Genomic DNA, 18,170 nt, shown 5'->3' with positions numbered 1-18,170 from the left:
AACGCCGTATTCCGTGTTTCTGCACTTACGAGAACTCTCCTATTCCGCGACCGAGTACGTTCACGCGTGGGTTTTGCCAAGAAAGTTTAAACCTCGTTGAGGTTCACTGCGTCGGGGAGAGGAAGATATTAAAAAAAATGCAAAGTACGCGAGCTCCCCAAATTGACTATAGCCAGCACTTCGTTTTTAAAGTGCGTATACTCATTTGCACATCGCACTACCTGGGGTCGCGAGTATACCCGCTGAGCAGAGGAGTTGGCCGGTGCGTCTTAAGCGACGCGCAGGGCAAGTTCTGGCGACGGGCGTGACGTAGCGGTTCTAGTATCTACGAATTCATGTAGTCGTGAAATTTTTAAAGGTGTACGCCTCACTGCGTTCGCTCACCCCCGCGCGCTATTGCTTCTTGCCAATCGAAGAACGCGAGAAAGACGAAGGTTGAGTGGTCCCCGATCTGGTCTACGCTCAAAGAAGGCCAAGGATAAACGATGGCTGTGCGCTAAAGACAATCACACTAGGATATGAGCCACGTATTCGGGGGCGTAAGTTCAGGGCTCGCATCGTATAGTTATGCCCGGTGCAGTGACAAATGTTATATATATATATATATATATATATATATATATATATATATATATATATATATATATATATATATATATATATATATATATATATATATATATATATATATATAAACGAGAAGAAAGGGAGTTAACCGAGGGGCTCGATTTTTATTAGTCATATCATAAGAAGCCAACAAATATATATATATATATATATATATATATATATATATATATATATATATATGTTTAGGTAACACCACTGAATCATACTGACGAATTCACATCTCGGACCTGATGTCTATGTTCTTTTTTTGTGTGTGAGTTTAGAAAGCAGCTATCCGTTGGCACAAGCAGCTGTCTTAAAAAGCCAAACGATTGGTTGGAAAAGAAAGCGAACGTGGTTTTGGATATCACTTGCAACCCGTCTACGAATGAAAGTTGTAGAATGTTGTATAGATATTCAACATGAGAACGCCATCACGTTCTCTTTCAGCCGGGTCCCCTCGTGATAAGTTTGTAATATAAGCAGTGTTCGCTTTAGCACCAGTGGAAGTGGACACAAGCATGCTTGTCTCCTGTATAGAAGAGTCGTGAGCTCGAGTTGACTAATCTTCTACAGGTCGAACGGTGTACGCTCGATCCATGCGCTTCATTACGCATGCGCACTGAACAAACTCACATAACGGGAAGGATTCATTCCGTGAAACACGAGGCCGCATGATGGCATAACGGAGCTGACGCATTGACTCTGCAGGATTGAGTTGAGTTTCTTCGTTAGTTTGAAAACTCACCCCCAAGTCCATGCAAATATGTGATGTGTAGAGTCGGGTCGAGCGAATGGTAGTTGGGTCGAGCTCAATCCGCCTTCGGGAGGCGGGTCGGCCCGTTTTACATGCTCTAATGAATTCATATGAAAGCGTAAGAGCCGAAGAGCCGGCGCGAGCCACGCAAACTGACATTTATATTATGTTCACCTCACGACGTTTCAGGTCATGGCAGCGCGTCACAACCTCGAAGGCCGAGCTCGCAGCCACAGACGCGCCGTACCGATGCCATTCTGTGCACTGTCAGATTCCGGCACCTGGGCGTTTTGGGCCCACCAGAGAAGGCGTGGCCGCCCTCTCAGCCAATCAGTGCTGACAGGACAGCCAATTTGACAATATGGCGGCATATGACAATGCCCAGCATAAGACTGCCGGTCTCGCCGGCGTACGCCAGATTTGACCTTGCCGAAAGCCACAACTCAACCGACTCGATTCTAACAAGACCGTCGCGTACTATACCTGCCTATTGAATTCAGTGTATACGTTAACGCTGGGGATGACATGTTCCTGTCAGTTGTCCGTGTTCACAAATTTGAGAAGAAAAATGACAAGACAAGATTCAAGAGATAGTGTTCATCGGCTGACTCGCGTAGACAAGTGCTCATCGCTACACTTGTAGACCCAGTAAAGCCAAGTGATGCACTCGCCATCATGAGTAGTACCCGTTTCACGTGTAGTACTTCAACGTTCGGGCCCGGGGAGAAAACGCCGAAGGCAGACGCTTAACAAGTTGTCCTCGCATATTGATGCAATAGGCTTGCTCACGAAAGTGCGACTCGTCTGTTTCCACTCATAAAAAAATCGCACTACGCACCAAGGTTACAAGTTCTGTGTTGAAAATCTACCATCGTCACATAGTTCAGTCCCGATAAAATCACAAGATTTGTATACTTTTTGTTTGTATATTCCTTTGCATTGGACCACTTTCTTTTAAGGTCTTCATATCTATATGTTCCTCTCCCTGCATAGTAGTACCGTGTCACAAACGAGCCCGTAGAACACTGCTTCTCAAAAAATAAATTTTGCTGTATCTCTCTATTATACGCGCAAACTAGCATAGTGATGCATTCGATCGAGCGGCGATTGTTCTACCGTTCGCGAGCAATAAATTTATATAAACACCGCTGTTCCAAAAGTTTTTGTTGTGAGAGAACGAATACTGCAGCTGGTTTGACTGCTTCTCAAACCAACAGACATCGAAATATTCTTTCCATTGTGATAAAATGGAGCACGATGTTGAACCCTTGTATATGTAGAACCTTTGCCGTCTACAGATTACCTGTAGACTTCTTGTAGGCGTACTTGCCTTCTTACAGACTTGTCCTTTTGGACACCGTGTTTCCCTTAAGGTTTTTTTTTTTCATTCGTCATATTGGGGTTGACATAGACTTTCGAACTGGATGTTTAGAGAAAGTCTGTAGACGTTGGTAGACAAAAAAAAGTAATGGCATAAGTTATCCTCAAGCTGTCCGTAAAACATTCTGTAGGCCTTTTTAGGAAGACGTCGAAAGGCTTTCTATAGGCTGTCCGAATAACCTTATGCTGAGGCATCGCTCTCACCGATGAGATAGCTGTGGTCGTTCATACCGCATATATTTCGAAAGTCTCCCCATAAACTGGCGTTCCTTTCGTGATGGCGTCTTACCAGCAAGTAGCGCAACATTTTTTTACGTGAGCTCTTCTACCCACTCTCCTGACGTACCCACACACCGCGAGTTAGTGAGCGAACGCAGAAAACAAGTTGGGAAAGAAAATATAAACAAGAACGAGTATATAACAATCAGCAAACGACGTTTGATAGCGGAAGCGGGATGCAAGGCCCTGCGGTGACATTAGTGGCGGTAATTTCGCGAGCCGGGTGACGCAGACGTGCCAGATCGGGCCCACGTGTCAAGGCCATTAGGAAGGCTTTTAAAGTGTTTCGGAACGTCTCTGGCATCGTTGCCACCTGTTGGCGCGTCAAAGCAGAGGACTTGCATGAAACGTTGCGTTCAAGTGATGAGAGACGCACGTGGGTCACGCCCTCCTCGATTTGTTCTCCTCTGGTTTCTGTACAGACGACTGCGTAGTTGGTCCAAATGTTTCCCGAGTTTACGGGACGCTAAGTATAAAAACGTTAAGACTATTAGGCTGGTAGTCTATTCTTCGAAAAGCTCCGCGTATATTTGTGCGGCGTTCGCAGTGTGCTGCTCTTCAATGTAGAAGGTAAAGGCCAAATATTTATTTTCAGGTTTAGCTCTTCAAACGCTGTGTCAATGACGTCGCGGGGACGTCGCAGATTTTGCGGCATTTTGAGGTATTTAACTTCTTTTTTCTGCAGGTAGTTTGCAGAAAAGCTCTAAGGTCGTGTCTTTGTTTATTTTTCGAACGTAACACAATACTTTATTGGTAAACACCTAATACGGTCGCGAGAGGACGGTGCCGGAATCTATGACGTAAGAAAAAACGGTGCGGTAACTTAAAAGTAGCATCACCACCTGGCTGGCTCTACTTTTTTTTTCTTTTCAGAATCCCGAATTCTCTGGTACCTGTAAGACGGGCCTATTTGGGATTTCGAGGTTGTAATCTGTCGATCCAACTCGTCTCGACAGTTCTGTTTGGCGTCCCCTTCAAGCAAACAGCAAAAATCAAGTTCTTACGTTGGGGTAACGCCTGTTAGTCAACTTCACTAGTTGGTGTCTCGGAGAACGAAAGCACATGGATGCATCGCGAAAGGGGCGCGCAAAGCGGAATGTTTTGGCGGCGGTGATAGCGGCAGCTGTAGGCGCTTATATCTGGGCCTGCAAACGTTACAACTCCAGAGACCAGGAAGTCGGCGTAACGCAGGGAACTTAAGCATCCAGAGGACGCCATATTTATGGCCTTCTTTTTAAAAAAAATCTACGAACCAATGCATGCCATAACTATATTTGACATTCTACCTGCAAGGGCTAGTAGTAGTAGAGTAAAAAAAAAAATCTTTGTGAAAGGGAAGGGGTATTTTTGCAACCTGCAAGATCTGTTTGCAAAAGTTTTCCTTTCTTTCTTTTCATTTATTTCTTGACACACCGTCAGTTAGAACAATTGCTCCGATCCCGCATATATCAGGAATGCTACGGCAACGAGTGGAGCTCCGGTTGCCTACATAATCATGTAACCGCGTAAAGTTTGCATGCGCCTGTAGCAGGCCTCACGCGTTGAAACTCGCTGAACGAGAACCGTTGCGCACGTTATCTTTACAAAATGGGCGGTATCGCGTGCACGGGAATTGAATAGCAATGCTTCTGCAGGGACGTCAACTTCTCTCATTCTCATGTTCTCCTCGTGCTTGCAACGAAAGCGAGTAAACGTATTCGCGTTCCCACGTGACAGAGAGCTCGTCTTACGGACAGTCGAATTAACGAGCGAGGACAATTAAAAGCTAACTCGACAGATTGCGCAACAGGGCAGCCGCTGATAAAAAAGAAAGAAGTCGCAGGCCTGCGTGGCACACGCATCATAGTCACAGCGTAAGCTGAAGGAGCGTAAAAAATCAATCAATCAATCAATCAATCAATCAATCAATCAATCAATCAATCAATCAATCAATCAATCAATCAATCAATCAATCAATCAATCAATCAATCAATCAATCAATCAATCAATCAATCAATCAATCAATCAATCAATCAGTTGATTGATTGAATGAAGTAGCGGAGGTCCTTGTTTGTCGTTGCCTGCAATTTTTTTTTTCGCCTGAGTCCAGCAGCTTAAATCCGTTCGTGGCTTGACAACCAAACCATAGGATATTGCGAAGAGAAGATGGGTATACGCGAGTACGGGGAAAGACGTGCATATTGGCAAGTTCCCGCCCCCAGGGTAAAGATAACAAGAGTTTTGCAGAGCGGCACTCTCAGGTATACGCTGTTCGGCACACGAAGTCCTCGTTTAGCAAGCCGCAGTTTTTTTTCTTTCTTTTTTTCGGCGTCTCTTGCGCGAGCGCTAAACTTTGTCCTCCGCCAAAGTTATAGTCAACACGCCGCTTTGCCATTCGGTCTGAGTAAATAAAAGCTCCGGCTTGTATAACGCGGTCTGACTCGGGTGTTTGACAGATACGCATGCGTAAGTATGAAACGGAGCACCTGACCTAGCTTGGTAAAATATGCTGCCTCTGAGTTGCCCGTCGAATGCTGTTTACGTTAGGGGTCACCATCGCAGCTTGCAATAACGCGTTACCAGGAAGAGGATTGGTAGCTGAACCACTCCCGTCCGAAATTTATTTTTTTCCCCAGTGAAATCCAGTCAGTCTAGACTCTTCCCGCTCGAAACAACTTTGCTGAAAAAAAAAAATAGACATTCGAGGCGCTGAAACGAAATTCTGCAAAGAACACGTTTCTTCCTGGTATCGGAACGATGATTAGAATAACGGCACAACCTTAATTAAGTTAGTACCGCGCGAGCACTTTGCAAAGTGAAGGCATTAGCAGTGCCGGCCAGATATGTGTGGCTTCGGCTGCGTTTGCATGAGCTTCAGGAGGCAGGCAAAGCAGAACAAACAACGTTACTGCTGCCACTGCACAGAGCAAATAAGGCCTTTCCTCTGGACCGAGCGAACGCGTGAGCGGGTTAAAATTGCACCTGCGCTGATCATTCCGCCGGGAATCGATATATCATGGTTTCTAGAGAAGTAAATGGGTGCGCACCCGTTTCTGTTCGGCCGCGTAATACGGTACCGTCCTCTGCGATACTGCCACAGTTGCTGCTACAGTTTACCCGGTGAACGAAGAGAAAACGAATGAACAAATTGCGAGCGCGAATTAATTATTCACGTCACCGCGGCAGGGTTGTCGGATTTGAATCTCTGCGCGCTTCGGCGTTAGGTTCGCGCGAACGAGAGAAAGTGGAGGGCGAGGACGCAGTCGCACGCCTCCGCTCCAACCAGCGCGAGAAGCTGCGCGTCTGGGGAATCATTAACGCGCGAGACCACGTGTAGGCGCGCGGGGCCCAGATTTACAAGATTTGGCACTACGAACGCCTCCACCGTTCCTTCGCCCACCCTCCCCCTGCGGACCACCTCGTCTGTTCGAACCGGGCTCGCCTGTAATGACCTCGCTTTTGCCTCGCTTTTATCCGCCGTAACAAGGCACGCGTCCAATCCATCACGCGGCTAGCGCGAAAGAGCCATTTTGTGCCAACCCCCGATTGAGCGCCGCGCCATGTCGGCGCCTCGGTCGCTACGCCGATACAGGCGCGCGAACGCGGCTTTGTAATAGGCGAAGATCGTTTGCCGAAGTCGACGTCACTTCCGCTCGTTTTCTCGGTATCCCGGATAAGTCCGGTTTGCCTCCACTCCGCGCACTCTAAAAACAGTTGCACCCTTTGGGGTGTATATTTGCCACACAACGATAATCGTCATCTGTTTTGCCCGCATTTCCTTTCTTTAACTCTGCGAGCCCGGTACTTCCAAGTCACGAACGGCATGCGCGTTATCAGCATGACTGAGTTTTCTCGACGGGAAAGTAACGAGCGCAGCGTTTTCAGGAAAGGAAATGCGGGCAAGACAGATGACGATTATCGTTGTGTGGCAAATATACACCCCAAAGGGTTTAAACGTTTTTTTTTTAGAGTGCGAGCCAGTTAAGTGGGAAGGGGTATGCTGCGCGTTTCGCTGTTCGTTTCACCAGTCCCTATAGTGGTGGCATGCCTGCTCGTCGCCAATGTAATTCCCCGCGCGATGTTGGATTGTGCAGAACAAATTTCACAGTATAACCGCGCCACATGTGCAATAGGTTATATAGCAGCGCAGGACTCGCGCAGGACTGTCTTATTTGGGTAGCCCGAAATAAGCGAGACGCGTACATTTCGGAACGCCAGGCCCATGGAAGCAACATCCTTTGTTCGACCTCCGCTGATCACAGTAGGCGCTGCAGAAACGCGATGCTGTCGCGTTGCGCTGTGCTTCTGTTTGCGTCGTCCATCGTTTTCGCGCTGCACAAGAAAGATAACGGTTGTCGCTTTAGCTGCGCTCTTAATTGCGTAATTCGTGAGACAGTCCCCAACCTGGGTGCTTGTGCTGATGCGCTTTAACCAGACGCACTCGCTAGCACTCAAGATTTTGTGCCTCACCTAGGACGCGCTTCGCCGCACCCGTCAGCGCTGTTTCGTCTTTCGACAAAAATGAGTTAATCGGGCCAGCATGCTGTCTATTGATGGTCGAAGCGGAATGTTCCGAGAAACAATGAGAGGAAGAACTACTGCACAATGTAATAAATTATTTCTCTTTCCACTTGGCGTGAAAGGGTTAAAAGCTGAAAGAAAAAGAGCAAGGAAACGAACCTATTGACTTTCGAGGCAGCTTGATCTATGGAAAATAACAACAACGCAGTTAAATGAGGCACAATGTTAAGAACTGAATAAAGAGAGAGAGAGAGAGAGAGAGAAACGAAGAGGGAATGGTAGGGAGGTTAACCAAGGACGTGCACGGTTCGCTACCCTATCAAGAACTGAATAAACTTATTAATTATGCATGCGCACCAGCACGAGATCTTCGTTGTGATACCCATGATGAAGTGCTTTCATTACTGGCGCGCGAACAGACAATGGCACCTGATCTAACTCGAGCGACGGCCTCTGCGTACGTGGCTCAGCAATGTGTAGTCTGTGCTTAAGCCATGGGCGCAGAAAAAAGCAAACAGAAATCTTAAAGAATAAATTATCAACTGTATTTTGGCACTGCAAGAAATGAATCAGCAGGCCCGACGAATCTCGAAGGAAGAGCTCCGCGGATTCAAATGAAAACTTTCGGAAAACGCCGCATTCTCTCAGTGAACTCGGGGCTGCCTTTTCAAGATGAAGTATAAGAAAATAAAAAGTACGGTGGAGCAACTTCTAAACGATGCCGTTCAGTATACGGACTTCCATTAAAACCACACGATGTCTTTACAGAAAAACAAAGTATCAAGAGCGACTGTTTGCGTGATGTTATCTGTGCGAATCTGCAGCTGTGACAAACAATTAAATTCTAACTCTTCCATTCACGGGTTTTGGGTCATCTCTGCCGCAGATGATACCCAGTTCGCTTCTCAATAGACAGATCTTTAAATTTTCATCAGGGCAGACAGATTTCGGGCGACAATATTCACCTCTTTACTCATAGGAATGCCAGCGCGTTGTTATCGTCTGAAGTTCTCCCAAGTGAGTGAAAGAGTCCGCGCTGAAACTTTGTGCTTCGGCAAGACTCGAAATATGTCAAAATACGACAAAACAGTGTTCCCCTTTAAAGTTCTGTCACGTAGGAGCTTATTGTTTTGCCGAAACATCGTCGATAGGGTGTTACCTTAATTTCTGGATTTGCCGTATCTTCAGACTTGGAAGAATGCCTTGGAAAAAAATACGTACTGCACTTCATGATAAATTTCTTAGCAGTGAAAGATATTGATGTAGAACGTATTCTGCTGCAGGAATCAAAGCTTCCTTTCCGTGGCGGAAACGCATCCGGCCAGCTATCGCCAAAGGGCGCGAGGACGGCCTAGCTAGTGGCCCCAGAGACGCGTTTAGCACATAGTCACGTGAGGCTGGCGTTTCATACAAAGGCTTTGATTCAGCTATCAAAGCTTGCTACACGTTTTGGCAGCCTAAGAACAACACCAGAATACGCATAGTGCGACTACGTTAGGCCAACGAAAAGGCAATAGTCATTACCTAACCACCGCAGTGTCGCTCGCGACAGAGACAGTCTGGGGAGGTATTCTGTATAACAGTTCGCCTAGTGAACATGTCCATATCGTCTGATATTGAAGTTCTGATCTATTGGGCTGCGCTGCACATCCGCAGCCACCAGTTGCCATAGCCAATCAACACCTCAGCAACAGACGAAGTGGACGGAATACTTCCCCTGGCCGTTCCGTAAACGCGAAAAGCGGCGACTTTTAGGCTCCAGTGTACTTGCACCGAGATACCAATGTCTTTACAATAACACTGCAAATGAAGCGTTCGCGAATGATGTGTTGCTGTAACACTATACTATAGCCTGCTTGACACTACATCTTCCTGCATCCTTCTTGATCAGGCACCATTCCGTCTGTCTAGCAGTCTTGCACGTGACGATATACTGCGAGCATTGGCCTTAAATTGGCACCCGCGAACCAACTCCTCATCCCGTTGACAAGCTAGCCTCTTCGGTGGAGCGAAAACAATACGCACTTTTACGTGCCTGGGGTCGTTTCTTTGGCCGTGGCACTTGCAAGTGGTATAAGCTCAGCTGCTTCCTTTCACCCATCGGAGGGGTATGCGAGAGCGTATGATTGCTTTTGAGTTTAGCGTGAGTGCCGTCAAACGTCATACAAAGATACTAGCCCAGATTATGTGCAGCATTGCACTGTTTCACCGCTCTTATAACGCAACTGTCGCGCACGGTGTAAATCGCACACATCTCCAAATCGGATGCATCGGAACGAAGCCCGGTGCGCTCGGCGACGGACAAACGCAGCCCCTCCCGACCAACAGGGACTTTCCGGAACTCTTGGTGCATGCAAAACAGCACCGAACAACAACAGGCATCATGCCCTCGAGGAACCGGTGCTCCCCCCTGTCAACAGCGATCGAATCGTCCCCCGGGAAACAGGGCGGAGTCGCAGCAGTGTGGCGGCGGCCTACGGCAGGAGCGTAGGCCCTCGGAGTCTCATAGTGCGGTGGACTGCGTGCTGGGCTGGTGCTCGATCTGCAGCACCATGGACTTGATGTCCTCGGCACTCTTGACGCGCCGCGAGAGCGGCACCAGGATCTGGCTGCCCACGAACACCGAGTTGTGACGCAGCCGATGGAGTCGGTGCAGCGCGGCCGCCCTGCTGCCGTTCGCGTTGGACGACAGGCGGCGCAGCTCGCGCTCCAGCACCACGCTCTTCACCTGCGCGGGACACGACGGCAACACGTGGTGGGAGGAGGCACGGCATCACGCCACTTGGCGCGACAAACTCGAGCGCGGCTTGCAGATCGTAAATTGTTCGTTAATTTGTCACTGTTCGCGCAGACAGACAAGCAAAAAAGCGTAGGATTTTCACAGCTGTACGCGTTACTTCTATACTGCTGGAACTAGCACTTCCGGCTAGTAGGAAGAACAACCTTTTGAATATTTAGGTGGACTTTACAATACCAGAAGTATAGTAGTAGCAGTAGCAGCAGCAGCAGTAGTAGTAGTAGTAATAATAGTAGTATTGCTGTTGGTGTCAAAATGGTTTTGCTTAAATATTGAAAGTAGAAGGGAAGAGTGGAATCATTGCCTCAAGGCTTGCAATAGTATTTAAGTTATGTATATACGGATTGCCTCAAACCAGCAGAGTTGCTAAATTGGAAGAAGTCTTTCATGTAGGCCGATTCCGCGGATTCAATCCACTGCTTACAGCGAATTCATCGTTTCATTGTTTCGCTTAGTGAAACAGTGAACGTGGTCCGCGTATACCTATATATAACCGTTGTTGCACGAGGACAAATCGAGCAACCATCGGTACGTACCTGCAGCACGGGTGGCGAGTCCGGCTCTAATTGTTCGTGGTATTGCGGCTGGTAGGGCTCCAACATGCGGATCTTGCCCCACTTGTTGAAGAACAGCAGGATGACGGCCAGCCACACGCTCAGCACGAGCACCACAATCACGATCTCCTCGTCGCGGACAACCACGGTCCGAGAAGCCACCACGCCGCTGCGATAGTACGGGCCTCCGGTCCCCGCCGTCGCGCCGCTGCTACTGCTGTTGTTGTTGTTGCTGCTGCTGGGGCTGCTGCCATTGGCGGCTGCTGCTGTTGCTGCTGTTGCTGCTGTTGCTGCTGCTGCGCATGTACCAAAGTATAGCAGGCCTGTTTAGCCCTCTTGGCAGCGTTAGTGACGAGTGACTGGCTTATGGCTTATGCCACATTTAACTCCGTGGCAAACTTACACCAGAAATTTTAAAGGAGGTGCTCGGGCGAAGCGGTTTCCTGCATGTAGGTGCGAGGCTAGATATTCGTGTAGCTAGCGCCATCTTGCTCCTCTTTCGGAGAACGTATGATCGACCAGCTACCACCATCGTTAGTTGAGCACGTGGCACCTGTTGCGACTATTAAGCGAATGTCATCGACATATGTTTATCGGCGCAGTTACAGCGGCTTCGTTTTTTGCGTTGAAGAAAGCGAAGTAGGCTAAGACAGCGCTAAATCTATTACAGAAAATGAAAAAAAAGGAAGCGGGCATACAAATACAAACATCGAGTTTTACGTGTGCTCAAATGTTCCATTTCCTTTTGTCCTCTTTACGTCATGTCAGTCACTCCGTCTGAAGCAGCAAGCCCTGCACGAAGCAGGACTGACCATTTTCCGCTTTCATTAAACTCCTTCTTCTAGGGCACACTCGTGCCGTCGCTGTTTATTACCGAAGCGGGTCTGCCTAAAAGCAAGCACCTCGTCTCGATGATCTACACCACATTTCCGCAGAAAAAGTGCATCCCTCCTATTACCCCTGCTACTAGCACCTATGACTAGCAAGGAATACAATCTTCTGAATATTTATGCAGACTCGATCGCATCGACGTTTCTAATCACGGCCCGTTGCTGCAGACTACCGGCGTATTCACTAATCCATGATTGGGGTCCCTGACGTTGTTGCGGCTGTCTTTTAGTACCTGCTCGCTCGTTATACCCATCCTTGAACGTTGTCTCTCTAATAAGAATCTGTAACGCACATGGCGAGTCCTAGATCACGAAAGAAACTTGATCGGTCCGCCCTTCACGCCTACACCGCAGCGTACGCGCCACGCTTCTCCGCAACTCGGCGACAGCCTGAGAATTCAGCGCAAGGACCGGCCACAGAACCGCAGTGCCACGGTGCTGCAAAGCATAGTTACCCTCTCTCGGTCATCGCGGTGGATGACCCGCACCTCGTCAAGAAGCCAGGTCAAGTCTCGGATTACCTGAAAAGCGACTGTCCAAGCGACGTCCACGCGAAGGGCTTCTCGCTCGAGGTGAAGGACCCGTAATATTCTTTACTGCATGACCCGCTGTGCAAGGAAGTGAGTGATTCCATCGAGCGACACGGCCGCACGAAGTTTCAGATCTCGACAGGCACTAGCGCGAGAAAGTTTCTAGGAGTGCTCACATTTTATTGGCAATCTAAATTCGTTAATTTCAACGAAAGTTTCTAAATACAACGAAATGGGGGGTCTGCATTAGCCTATACTAAGTTGCCTGTTACAAGCAAACTTTCGACAGATGCCCAGCAGCACGCCTTTCTGACACTGACACAGTATACGTATCTTCAAGTACGCCGGCGACAGTTTGTTAATATACCGAAGAAACTGAGACCCACAACTGTGATCACTCAAGTACTAGATATGTTTCAGCTCACGACGGAACTGCCGACCGACAACAGACTTAAATTCCTAGACTTGGAGTTGATTTTAGGCAGCACGCATGTTTGCTGGGTCTATGCACCACATTCACAGAAAGCATTTCTACCGTTCAGTGCGGCACGCTCGAAATTAGTGAAGAGGGACATAGCGAAATCATGCCTATAGGTGCAGCACTGAGCAGATCATGTGCACACAGAGTTGAATACTCGTACAGTTTTCAGGCACCAGAAGGCGTACTACAGAGTGTGGTACAAGGTCTGTTAGCCGAAGTCAAGGCGCTGAAAAGAAACGAAACGAAGGAAAAGCATCTTGACAATTTCGAAAAGAGAAGCATTGCAGTAATTCTGCATGTAAATAAGGTGTTACGTAATAAAAGAAAAGATAGTTACTATGGCAGGATAAACATGCTTCTCTTTTAGTGCTCATAACTAGCTGCAAAACACGTGTGGAAAGGTTTAGAGTTTGAAGTTTCTTTATTTGCCCATTAAGTGCATGGGGAGGACCCAGGAAACAAGAAAGGTGCATGAGCAGCTTCACGAGCCCATCGGCCCCTACAACATAGGCAGCAGTCAGCAGCCTGTTCTAGTAACAATACAAAATCATCGCAAAACAAAATCACTTAGTAACATTCTGCATCACAATCAAACGTGAACAACACGACAAAATGAAAGCAATTTACATGATTACACCCACAGGAAGCTGAATTAACATAAACGTGCAAACGTCCATATGCCCTGCTGGTTAAGGAAAAGACAAGAGATAAGATAACTTACCAAACACGCATTCAACATAGACAAAAACAAAACAAAAACAATTTATGAGGACAAATTGGCAAAGAGCAGGAGAGCGCATTGCGTTCGAATAGGCAAACGAGAATAAAAGAAAATTACTTAGAGACTCAGAATAAAAGAGGCAACTTATGTAAATTGTACAACGGTATCAGGCAGACCTATACCAAGTGTATGCAGGTCACTCAACAAGCGCGGCAAAGTGTCCGACAGACTTTGATGACCTTAAGAACGTTGTACGTGTTGAAACATGCCAGAGTTCGGTACTTCTGCTGTTATACACCGGTATACTCAAGGGTAGAATCAAGAAAAAGGAGTAACCAAAACATCCGAGAAAAGCCACGCAAGAAAAGTACGTCGAATGCCACGGCAAAGTTGTCTTGCGGCCGGTGAGTGGTACGCGTGCCAGACGGGGCGTTGTATAAACGACTGTCTGAGGGAACGCGCAAATTCTTTGAACGACTCGACAGGCAGAAATATCGACTAGCATTGCAGCAAGCGCAGGTGCCATGCGGATTTCCGCAGGTGCCATATTGTGCGAAAATGCAGCGAGCAGGGTGCTAGGGAAATATTTGACGCCTTTTCGGGGCACAAAAAACGAGACCTGTGCACCGGCACGCCTTCCCTGCTTCTGTTCGAGGAGGATCGAGATATCATATCTATCACGATAAGTCTGCTGTATCTTCTCAACTGGCCTCTTATCTTTCCTTTCTTTTCTTTTTATAAAGTTCGAATCAAGAAGCAATGAACGCATACGGTTGCTAGTCAGTGCATGCAATGTGGGTGTGTCCATCTTATCTGTGTGCTTCACAGTCATCCACAACTTCGACACTGTCTCCGCCTACAGACGCCGATATGCAAAAAACAAGTTTGGCTCCACCCTGACTTAATGTTGTTCAAGCGCAGTGACAACGAGGACGAGCGAGCGGACACACAATCGCTAAGTCACACAAGCGTGACGTCACGGCAACGAGCGAATGTAAGTGGCTGGCGCATCTGTGCAAATTCTCCGAGCGCCATCGCATATCTCGAGCCGTCACCGACCGCAGCTTCGCGCGGGCCGCGCAGGAGTGGCCGCGTCGTCGCGCGTGCATACACATATACGCACTGGCGGTGGCCGCAGTTCCGGGCGCCACGAAGCGCACCAGGCCGACGGGCGCGTCTGTGGTGCGGTTGGCTCGCGTGGCGAGGCTAGGCGAGGCTCGGGCGAAGACGCGCACCAGGTACTCCGCCTCCGGTTGAAGTCGCTCCAGCAGCACGCTGCGCTGCTCGCCAGAGGCCACCGCCACGCGGCCCGACGACCTGCGCGCGAAGAAGAGGGCGAAAGGGAAGAGCATTCACTTCGGGCGCTCTTCAAAAGAAACTGCGTCGTGCGCAGCTGGTGCCAAGGGGGGGCAAGGTCCATTACAACTTTGTTAATAAATTACAATGCGTTCTCCCGAACTCTGTTCCACATACAGCCTTGCCCTTGCTCAAATCCCGCATTCCCCATCTCCCTCTCACAGCGGGAGAGTCGGAGAGTTCTAAGCGCTGCCTTTGTGCCTCAGGGACCCATCGTACGGGCTCCGCGTGTTCGCATTGATACTTTCTCCCTTTCTCTCTCTTCATTATTTCGATCTGGTCTGACGTACTCTGGCTGCTTTCTTTGCCAGGGCTATAGCGTTCGTTTGGCTTGCACTTGGCCGAATCAACCGAATCTACAGAGTCCCAGGGCACCATCTGCCGTGCGTGGCGTGGCGTGACCCAAAGACTACAAGGACTGAGTTATCAGGCATTTGAATCCGCTTGCATTATTATAGTAGTCCATTAAGAGAGAGGAATAAACAAGCACTGCAATATGAACACACTGAAGGAATGAATTGGTTCCTCCGTACCGCTGCACTGCAGCTCAGTCATCGCATGTACAGCAGTCACTGAACTGTGAAGAGTAGTAGACGAAGCTCACGAACAAGAATAGAGTGCGCTTAGATGGGGAAAAAAACACATTACCGCATGCTTGTGCCGCACCGTTAGCTCTTGCGTCAAGTGACAGGCATGGAGATAGGGAGGGCCGTAGTCAGACATACTGTAAGAGACAGTGTTGCACAGAGGTTGTCTCTGGTCGCGATGAGGCAAGACGCGAGCGACCTCTTGCGTGCCGAAAATGTTTTGACCCCAAGCTTTCGAAGGCAGGGACGGAGAGATGCGGCAAGGGGGCAAATGACCCAACCAAACCAACGGACCTTTACGCCACTCTAAGATAAATGGCTGTGCTGGCCGGCTCGGCGACCGCGACGACGTCGCGCGCATTCTTGCACGAAGCGATGTGCAGGAGCCGGCAGCGTGGGCGCCTGGTCGATAACCATCCCTGCACGAGCCGTAGTTGGCGTGCGCGTCCGCATGGATGAGAAATGTACCAAGGAGCACGCTCACGCACCGTTGGCTTAGTTTAGAGATGCGTGTGGGACGGGGAAATTGCGGTCTCGAGCAGTTTAACCGTGCAAGCAAGCGTGCGATCGGTTCTTCCTTTTTTTGGATTTTCTTTTTTCAAGCAAATTAGATTAGAATTTTCGAATACAAACAGTTAAACTTAATACGCAATGGTAGTACAATACGGCCACTATAAGAGCAGCCTATATAGTTCGAAAGTTGTCGACAAGAAATGATGACGCGCACAATAGCCTCCACGAGCCTGTACCAGCAATTTTCTGATGCCACCTGTTCTTTAAAATTGCGCAACTGAAAACATAATAAGTCGCAGTGTGACATGGACTTTTTCCAGCATTGCGATTTACTAATTTATTGCGGTCGGATATTCATGGTGCAAGCGCAGAAGTGTTTTCTTTCTCTATTTTTGTTCTTCTTTTCTTTTTTTCATAGTACGCAAATGTGCTTTGCAGAAGTCCGCAAGGTAGAGCAAGCTTTATAAAAAGTAATGATGGACGTCAACCATCACTCCAAAGCAGTTTCTATTTTTCTCTCTTTCTGCCGTTTAAAGAAAAAAAAAAGCCATTGGTTTCGAATAGTAAGCTTAGATTTCAATTTCGCCGAAAGGCACTCTGTAAAACGTCAGCACTAAGGGAAAAAATTAAACGTGGACGCAAAGCTATTGAGCACAAGTTGTTTCCTACCGAGGACATTGCGTGACAGCGACGATGGAGTGGTGTGCCATGCATGGCCCGCATCTGCGCTCCCCCAAACGCAGCACGCGGGTGCACTCGTGTACAAGCACAGGGCAGTATACGCGAACACGCTAGCCACTCTCAGTGCGGGCACGCCACGGATTGCGCGAACGCGGCGTCGCGAACCTGTAGGGTCGTCAGCAATACACGCCTATCACGTGAGCGCATACAGGGTTGACGGAGAGAAATCGTAGGATACGCGAGAAGCCTAACCAGGATAACACCCAGTTTACCACCCCCCCGTCCCCATCTTTCATCGCCCCCATCCCTCTCCCATGTGTAGGGTAGCAAACCGGTTAAGCTAAACTGGTTAACCTCCCTGCCTTTCATTCTCCACTTTTTCCTTCCTTCCTTACCGCCCTATATTGAGGGAGAGAGACGACGAGAAGGAAAAGGAAAAGCGACGTCTTCGCTTGCACGAGCTCGACGCGATCGCAACGAATCAGGAGACGGTGTGACCCAGACCGACGCGACCGTGTTTATACGTGTACATCGTCTCCACGCGGTTCGAGCGGGTCGAATCCGCCCTTCGCAGTCGCGCTGACGCGACCCCGCCAGATTTTACACGAATCCGGCGACTGGATTATTCGAGCTCAGAGATCTCGAGATCGGGAAAGCGTCGATCTCGATCAGCTGATCGGCTTTCTGCTGATCGGGAAGTCTCGAGATCAGGAAGCTATGCGCGCTTGTTCACAGCTGCACTTTTACAAACGCGTACACTAGGTGATCTATTTTAATGAAAACACATTTTTGAAGATGCTGTCTTCACTGTTCTTGCCTTCAGCGCGGCGGAAGCTAGGTGGTCAAGTATCCGTCTCAGTTTGATCTCTAATGAACTAAAATTAGTTACTTACATTTTGCTTTACTGATTTTACTTTACTGATTTTAAGACCATGTTGTAATGGCAGTATAGCTTAGAGGTGTTGCACGAGGCTAGAGCAACTTACACTAATTTAAAAACTCCATATGTTGCTTAGACATTCGTCGACAAAAAAATTTGTTCGCTCCAGTACCAAAGCAGGGTATGCAAGCAGTGTTCTACATCCTCCATCAAGGTTTGTGAGTGGTGGTACTGGCTAACACTCCCAGGATTAGTTCTGGGACATTGGGTCGTTCCTCACCTGCGGCAAGCTTTTTTTTCATTCACTTTCATTTCCATTAATTTATCATTTCCTTAGTTCAATTAGTAAGTACAAGTAATTTCCCCTGTGTTGTCCTTCATGTCTTTGTTTGTTGGCGTTTTATGATATGATTAATAAAAGATCTGGCCCCTCGGTTATTGTTCGTATATATATCCTGACAGCATCCTCTTCCAATACTACAATTGCAACGCTGACGCTAAAACCAGTAACTAAAATTAAGTAAGCTGTCGGTTAATTAGAAAACGGACTGAGATGGCTACCCAACCATCAAGTGTCTACCGTGCAGAAAGAACGAATAGTGAAAAAAGCATCATCGCATTGGTTTAAAGAAAGAAAAAGTTAAAGTTTCCATTA

General features: G+C 48.1%; 2 protein-coding genes across 3 annotated transcripts in view; one reads left to right on the top strand and one right to left on the bottom strand.

Moving 5' to 3' along the window:
• LOC126536990 (cystinosin-like) overlaps positions 1-18,170 on the top strand; it is a 268,412-nt gene that overhangs the window by 28,257 nt on the left and 221,985 nt on the right. The gene's annotated exons all lie outside the window — the stretch shown is intronic.
• The window catches only part of LOC126536991 (uncharacterized), a 252,392-nt gene continuing 242,270 nt past the window's right edge, over positions 8,049-18,170 (bottom strand). For both annotated transcript variants that reach the window (XM_072287802.1, XM_072287801.1), the window contains exons 3-5: positions 14,622-14,815; positions 10,859-11,172; positions 8,049-10,253 (exon numbers count right to left, since the gene is read on the bottom strand). In XM_072287802.1, the coding sequence (XP_072143903.1) occupies positions 10,029-10,253; positions 10,859-11,172; positions 14,622-14,815 (733 nt within the window). In that variant the 3' untranslated portion in view covers positions 8,049-10,028. The remainder of the gene's footprint in view (positions 10,254-10,858; positions 11,173-14,621; positions 14,816-18,170) is intronic.

Source organism: Dermacentor andersoni, chromosome 4 (assembly GCF_023375885.2).
Source record: "Dermacentor andersoni chromosome 4, qqDerAnde1_hic_scaffold, whole genome shotgun sequence".
NCBI classification, from domain to species: Eukaryota; Metazoa; Arthropoda; class Arachnida; order Ixodida; family Ixodidae; genus Dermacentor; species Dermacentor andersoni.
This window is presented reverse-complemented; position numbering and strand designations above follow the sequence as displayed.